Consider the following 7,421-nt stretch of genomic DNA (forward strand, 5'->3'; position numbering starts at 1 on the left):
TTTTTTTTTTTATTAGTAAGAAAGATACATTCTCGAAAAATTTTTCTGTGAACGTTAAATATTTGAAAAAAAAAATCGTGATTGTTTCCTCAATCTTTTAAAATCGATTCAATAAAGGATAAAACGGATTCTCGATCTGCAGCTTTAGATCCTGCGAAACCCTCGTTCGAATCCAAAGGAGCAGGCGAAAGGGTGGATAAAACGGATGCGAATGTGGTGCAGGTGATCCACACGAGTTCTCTCGGTATCGCGGAACCGATCGGTGACTCCGATTTTTATCCGAACGGCGGTAACAAGCAGCCGGGATGCAGCAAGATCGGTAAATATGGCTTGGTAGCTCAAGTCAATATCGCTTGTTGGCTCATTAGTTAACGCGCTAATTTGATTTGCAGTGCCTGCGTGCGCGCACTCAAGGTCTTACGAGTACTACGCCGAGTCCATCGTAAACCCAACAGGTTTCCGCGCCGACGACACACACGTATACATGGGCGGACCAAAGTTCGATCCAAAGTAAGTACAATTTAAATTACGCATACGATAATTAAAGAACTGGTGAAATAAAAAAAAACAAAGGTTTTTCTTCTCTCTTCTCCCCGTTTCTATATTTTCTTTTTCAATTCTTGTACTCAGAAATATCGAATGCCGCGGAAATTCTCGCATTTTCTTTCACGCAAATTGACCGAGACATCAATTTCATCACCGTTTGTATTATTTTCAGAGCGCAAGGAACGTACACTTTGCAAACCCGCAAATCATCACCGTTCGCACTCGGATAACGATTGATCGTTTTATAGCTACCATCCTTGTAAATATTTCTACGATAAAATAAATTTTCTCACAAGCATTCTCAACTCTCTTCATGTTATTGGAATGATTCATCCGATATTTTCGTATCTTTTATACACAACTACATTATCATTATTTCATCATCACTCCGGCAGCAAGAAAACATCGTTTTATCATCAAAACATTTGAAATCATTTTTCAGGTCAATAATTTTGCTTGTTTATGCTGTTATATATACTATCAGAATTATCACCAAATCGTAATAATTCTTTTACAAAAATAATGTTCGATGTATGATCATAATCATTTTCTTTAATCTTTTTTTAAAATTAATCTCCCTTCTTGATTCACACGCGAATGACTTATTGCGTCTATCGATATCATAAACTCATCGATCACACCAACAAACGAATGTCATATCAACAGGCTATAAAAAAAAAGATTCAAAAAATTAAAGCAAGATTTTCAACATGAAAGTTATTGCGAGGACGATTGCTTTACCGGCAATCGCGTTATATACGTAAAGAAACAATCATTCTCGAATTTCGCAATTGCATATTCGTGAAAAAATTATTTTTCAGCTTGCAATTGCATATTCATAAAAAAGGAGTATTATTTTAGATCGCATTCGAATCTAGAGGATCAGGGCAAAGAGTGGATGCTGATCTGTGAGTGATACACTTTTGCACGATGAGTTTTTATGCGGTTCGATGAGATGGATCGGTAAATAAAGCTCGCCGACGCCGATGTCGGTTTATTATTCACTAAAAGATGCATCGTTCATTACTCAATAGACTAATTAATCTGCGTTTCGCAGGCGATATTACGGCGATTGGATGCGCGCACACGAGAGCTTTCCGATACTACGTCGAATCTATTATAAATCCAAAAAGCTTCCGCGCCGGAAATATATTCATGAGCGGACCATTCTTCGATTTAAAGCAAGTACGTCTTCTCATTCTTCAATATGGATAATTGTCACTTTACGAGATGCAGCATACTTTTTCGTTCCCTCCTATCTCTTTTTTCTCTACTTCTTTTAATCAAGTATATTTAGAAATATTGGGCGTCGCCCACAGACTTCCGCATTTTCTTTGATCGAGATGATTATTAATAATGCATTATCGCTTCTATCATTTTCAGAATACGTGGAATATATGCTCTAGAAATTGCCAGCGAGTCACCATTCGCACTTGAATGATAATTAACGCTATTGTATACATATTCCTATACATTTTTGTACATATTTTTACCGTATTAAATATAATTTTTTTAAATACTTTCTGAACCTATATACTTCATGTTATTTGACTGATTTATCTTGTATTTTCTTGCAGATTACTTAATTAACTTAATTAACTTATTAACGGCAAAAACGTTTTTAGACTTTAAAATCTTTTTTACATAAAATAACATGATATAAAACCGAAAAACCAGAGGATCTATTTTCAATCTTTTAACGCCAACTTTTACTTTGTCTTTGCTTTTATAAGAGCATATTCTTTATTAAAAAAATAGATGAAATAAAACAAGATATAAAATATATATTGAACTTACCGCGACCATGTCTTCAATAGCCTGCGTAGATTTGGATCCTAGCATGACCATGCCCATAGCAATCCCGGCCGCTTCGCCGGTCACAGCGTCATCTTGATACAAATTAAATTTCAGTTGTTCATAAACATCCTGTCTATGCGAGCCCATCGCAGCTAATCCAAGGCCAAGGCAGCCACCGTGACGGACCATCTAACGAATAAATTTTGCAAGATAAGCCATATATCGAACTACATATATTCAATTTTATGCAGGTATTTCATTTTTTAATTAATTTAGTAAAACAATAAATTATAATAAAAATATTTAAATTTAACATATAATAGAAATATTTTATATAAATAATATAGTTCTAAAATATAATTTTATATGAATATTACGTACTTCATTTTGAGCATCCTTTAATTGACCCAAAAGATAGTCCGTGATTGCGGCCCCATGATTAGCGTGTATAAGTCCCAAAGCGTATAAACCGCCGCCTTCAGAGTATCCAGCACCCGCAGCACCGGAATCTCTCGGCAAGTAAGATTGCATGAGGGCTAAAGCTTCTTGCTCGTGACCCCGATGAATCACTCCCAAAGAAGCTGTTGCAGTCAGTTTCGCCCAATTAGTAGCTCGTGCTAGCCACTCTAGATTATCCCTGAAAAATATAAGAATTTTCGAAAATTGAAACTTCTTCAAAACTCTATTTTTCTTATATTTTATTTTTTCAAGAAATTGACAAATTTTAATAAATAAAATGTTCAGAAAATTAAAAACTTTAGCATTTTTGTCTTCATATTTTTGTTTTAAAATAAAAAAAAAAATTCTAACAAAAAATTAAAATATTAAAAAAAAAGTTTCTAAATTGACTTAAGTTTTCAAAATAAATATATACCTCAAAAATTGATCGCTAGTTGTCCCAGAATGCATAAAGGCATTCGCGATTACAGTGGCAGTATGGCAAATCGAAACTCGTATCGCGTCCTTGGTATTCTTCAGAATCAGCATATCAGTATGATTGCTGCGAATCAGAAACTGCAGATGCAGGTCAATGGACACCTCGCCACCCAAAATGCTGGATAGAGCGTCCACGCGCTCCTGCTGCTCCCTCTCCTCTGCATTCTACAAAAAAGTACCATAAGATATTATAAATAATTTCTCATTATGTATAATAATCAATATTAATATTATATTACATATCAGTATATATATTATAATCATAAAATAAAAAATAAATTATTAAAGAGAAAGAGAGAACATAATCTATAATTATTACTGTGATTAAGAAAAAATTCTATAACTTAGCTAATATCTACAACTTAATAATATATATATATATAATTTTATTGAAATAAATAATACTTACCAAACTCTCAACACTGCGCTGGGCCTTCTCTTCCCCATTGGGAGCTGCAGTCCCTTCATCGGTTTCCATGTTCGTAGTCTCCGTGCTGTCTTCGGCGCTCTTGGCGGCAGTGGTAGCGACAGCTGGTTTAACCACAGGTTTAACCAGCAGCGCGCCCGGAATAGGCGCAGTAGCTCGCAAAGCTTGCAAGACACGACCGAGAAACTGCTGGGTCGCAGATTCGTACAGATCAAAGGCGATCTGATAAGCCATCAGCACACAGTCCTGTGAACCCTTGCTCAGTCGGTCCAGAAGTTCGGCTACGGCCAACGGATCGTCCAGAAAGATGAGGCACTGGCACATATTGACATAGTCGGGGGTGCCGAGATTCCGGTAGAGGCTGACCAAACAACGGAGCACAGTATTGCGAAATCCGCGGTTCTGAATCAGGCTCATAGCTACTTGGAAAGCGTATGATAACATCCCGCTCACGTCGTCCTGAAAAAAAAAAGAGAATTTTGTGTTTTTGTATTATTAAATTTGTAATTTTGTATTTTTATTTCTAAATTTGTTCGAAAAAATTTATTCAATATGAAATCAATAACCTATAGATCAATAACCTATATCGAACTATACAACAATTATAAAGTATCAATAGACAATTAAAGTATCAATGAGATGAAATTAATACTCACCGACTGCATAATAGCTGCTTCGAATATGTCCATCCTGCGTGTCTCCAGGGCAAGGCCCAGGGCCTGACGATACTGATTGTCATCAAGACAGCGTTGGAACATTCGGTTCACTATTCCTTCCAGTCTAGGATCAATACCCTTGCTTCCTGGGGGAAGTTTTCCTTCCGCCTCCAAGACACGTTGCTGGGTGTAAAAATCAATACACTTGGCTGAAAGATTATGTATTTAAAGACAGCTATTTAAAATATAAACATGTTGACAATAATTATAATTCTGGCATACCAATAGTAGTGTCGACATATTCGTTTCGAGCATTGACATCAAATAGCTCTCCTGCTCCAAGAGCATAAGTCAGTGAATCCTCAAAGCTACCCAGATGATAATACACCTTGCTGGCAACCAAAGCAGCCAATTCATGTTGTTGGAACAATTTATCCTCATGCAGAATTTCACTGCAAAAACAACATTATGTTCAAAAAATGAGATTGCTAACAAGCAATATTAGATGAATAAAAATGAATAAAAATAAGTTTATTTGCTCTTTACATACATCTTTTCGATAGCCTCAGAAATCTCGGGCCAGAATTCGTCGACTATCATGTCCAGTTTCTTCAAAGCAAACACTTTCAGTTCGGGCATCGGCTCCTCCAACAAGGAAATTATGCCAGCTGCAAAAATTATAATTACATTTATATTTAAATTATTATCGTCATATTACTGTAATGTAACAAAATTAGAACAAAAATTATATACAATGACATATAAAAGATGAATAATAAAGTAATAAATAATGCACAATATATTTATTATTTAATTAAATCCTGTGAAGTTCGTCTCTTTACGCTTTTAATTAAAATGGGTGCCAAAATTATCGAAAGTACTTTCAAGGTTAAGTTAGCGTGATTTGCAAATCATCGTACGAAAATTGACGCAAACATAATAAAACCCTCGCGTGATCAATAAATAACCGATGTACTTGAGGCGATAGAAGATTATTTGATCTACCTGCTGAGGTGATATTCATCTTGCTGAATTTCATCGAACGTTTGATGATTGACAGCAAATTTTCCGGAGAACAGAAACACGAAGAGATACGTTATAGCGGCGCGACGCGAATCTACTATTCGTATGTAGATACGTTCAGCTTCTTGACAGATTTCTAGTGACCTTAGTGACATCTGTGAGGCAAAAACATTGGACGAGTTCCAATCTTAGATATATTTACGTTTATGGCTTTAAAACTCTAAAGTGTGTTTATAACCAGAAAGTGCTAGAGAGAAACCTGAGGTCCTAAAGCCAAGGCTTCCCTTTGATGTGAAAAATGTATACTGTTTATGACATTTATAACAGATCTTGAAAAAGAGATATTATTATAGTTTCGTGAAAAAAGATATGTCAGAGAAAGCGAAAACCATGAGCCACATCAAACATATTCCCAAGGATGCTCAAGTCATCATGTCAATCATGAAAGATATGGGAATAACGGATTACGAGCCAAAAGTGATCAATCAATTGTTGGAGTTTACCTATCGTAAGTTTTTGCTTTTATCGACGATTTTGATAATTTTTCGTTATTATTTTACTATATTTCAACATCTTATTTTATTATTTTAAATATTTTTGATTTGATTTTAGTTTTTTAATTTAATTTTACTATTTTCAAATGATCTGCTATTTTGATCTAACACACAATCTCTCTCCATTACAATATCTTACTATCTTATTATTTTTTATCATTTTATCGTTTCTTCTCTTCTTCCCTTTACTCTGGATTCTAAGAATCTTTAGACTTAATAAATGAAATTTTGTTACAGGATACGTCACATGTATATTGGACGATAGTAAGGTATATGCTAATCATGCCAAAAAGAAGTTTATTGATTTGGATGATGTCAGATTAGCAGTTAAAATGCAGCTGGAACGTTCTTTTACGAATCCACCACCCAGGGATGTACTGCTGGATGTGGCACGTGCCAAAAACAACATCCCGTTACCCTTTGTCAAGCCGAGTAATGGTCTCAGATTACCTCCGGATCGATATTGCTTAAATGGAACAAATTATAGACTTAAAAACGCGACAAAAAAGGCCGTTCAAAAATCTGCGCATTCATTGGTTGGCAATAATCAAACTGGTGGACAATCGAGACCAAAAGTGGAGGGAAACAAAACTGGTGTATCGATCGTTAAAAGACCCGGTACACTCACTACTGTTGCTAGAACGCAAAGCATTTCTGTACCAAAACCAGTTTTGAAATTTTCGACAGGTAAAATATATTATATAGTTTATAACGAGTAATAATTATAATTATTAGTCATAATTATTTCTTGTTTTTTCTTCTCTCTTGTTTTATTTCTTATTAATCAATTATATAGCTAATCTATTTATTTAATGTAAATATACCTAATAATATATCCATTTTTCCATTTGGAATCCAAGCTTCTTTCCACCTACTGCAGTCCCATTCCTCCGTACCATTCCGTGTATCTTTTAGAACGCCAGCAAGTAAGATTCTAATATAAAATAAAGTTTGATATGAAATATGTACGTAATTATAGGAATGTTGCAACAAAATCCACATGTTCACTTGATAGGAAACCTTAAACTGAAAAATTTAATTTAATATTTTCAAAATTTAAAATTAAACTTGATTACATCTAAAATTAATTTAATTTAGAGATGTTTGTAAATTAATTTAAACATTTCCGCAGCTACGACCAGCACCGCAACGGTGAAGACACAAGTAACGAAACCGAAGATACAAATCACTTCCGCTCAAACGTTGCCGACCGTGAAGATGGAGACCGAGGAATCGTTGAAAAGGAAGCGAGAAGATGACGACTACGACGTACCGTAATCTTTCGATTTCAGATAATTTTCCGTCTAACAATGAATTTATTCTCGGACTTTTGTTTTTTCAATTTGGAATTTTGCAATAATCCGTGAGTTATATAAGTCTTTCTATAATTCTTGTTAATATAATATAAAAAAAAAGAATTTATAAAGCCTAAACAATTATAAAATATAAAACTATATATATATATATATATATATATATATA

At 34.5% G+C, this 7,421-nt stretch overlaps 3 protein-coding genes across 4 annotated transcripts in view; 2 read left to right on the forward strand and 1 right to left on the reverse strand.

Annotated features, from left to right (window-relative positions):
• LOC115243424 (lipase member H-B-like) overlaps nt 1–2,337 on the forward strand; it is a 4,278-nt gene extending 1,941 nt beyond the window's left edge. The window contains exons 5-8 of one of the 2 annotated variants that reach the window (XM_029820434.1): nt 143–319; nt 393–510; nt 719–805; nt 1,408–2,337. In XM_029820434.1, the coding sequence (XP_029676294.1) occupies nt 143–319; nt 393–510; nt 719–776 (353 nt within the window). In that variant the 3' untranslated portion in view covers nt 777–805; nt 1,408–2,337. Of the gene's footprint in view, nt 1–142; nt 320–392; nt 511–718 lie in introns of both variants that reach the window. The other variant, XM_029820424.1, reaches the window with a different exon arrangement.
• Nucleotides 1–5,514, reverse strand: part of LOC115243391 (26S proteasome non-ATPase regulatory subunit 1) — a 39,096-nt gene extending 33,582 nt beyond the window's left edge. The window contains exons 1-8 of the mRNA XM_029820348.1: nt 5,368–5,514; nt 4,913–5,030; nt 4,645–4,814; nt 4,363–4,571; nt 3,689–4,165; nt 3,218–3,444; nt 2,725–2,980; nt 2,344–2,532 (exon numbers count right to left, since the gene is read on the reverse strand). Of these exons, the coding sequence (XP_029676208.1) occupies nt 2,344–2,532; nt 2,725–2,980; nt 3,218–3,444; nt 3,689–4,165; nt 4,363–4,571; nt 4,645–4,814; nt 4,913–5,030; nt 5,368–5,401 (1,680 nt within the window). The 5' untranslated portion in view covers nt 5,402–5,514. The remainder of the gene's footprint in view (nt 1–2,343; nt 2,533–2,724; nt 2,981–3,217; nt 3,445–3,688; nt 4,166–4,362; nt 4,572–4,644; nt 4,815–4,912; nt 5,031–5,367) is intronic.
• A 93-nt stretch (nt 5,515–5,607) lies between these two features.
• Nucleotides 5,608–7,407, forward strand: LOC115243433 (transcription initiation factor TFIID subunit 9). The gene is made up of 3 exons (XM_029820447.1): nt 5,608–5,893; nt 6,177–6,626; nt 7,072–7,407. Exons 1-3 carry the CDS (start codon nt 5,755–5,757, stop codon nt 7,215–7,217), a joined length of 735 nt encoding a protein of 244 aa, XP_029676307.1. The 5' UTR covers nt 5,608–5,754; the 3' UTR covers nt 7,218–7,407.
• The last annotated feature ends 14 nt before the right edge of the window (nt 7,408–7,421 follow it).

This window comes from Formica exsecta, unplaced genomic scaffold (genome assembly GCF_003651465.1).
Source record: "Formica exsecta isolate Colony F162 unplaced genomic scaffold, ASM365146v1 scaffold120, whole genome shotgun sequence".
NCBI lineage: Eukaryota > Metazoa > Arthropoda > Insecta > Hymenoptera > Formicidae > Formica > Formica exsecta.

What these genes read in the sequence shown, in the direction of transcription:
- LOC115243433 (XM_029820447.1), top strand. Translation starts at nt 5,755, where the DNA reads ATGTCAGAGAAAGCGAAAACCATGAGCCACATCAAACATATTCCCAAG. An exon ending in ATTGTTGGAGTTTACCTATC is followed by an intron (nt 5,894 to 6,176) that starts GTAAGTTTTTGC and finishes ATTTTGTTACAG; the next exon opens with GATACGTCACATGTATATTG. An exon ending in AGTTTTGAAATTTTCGACAG is followed by an intron (nt 6,627 to 7,071) that starts GTAAAATATATT and finishes ACATTTCCGCAG; the next exon opens with CTACGACCAGCACCGCAACG.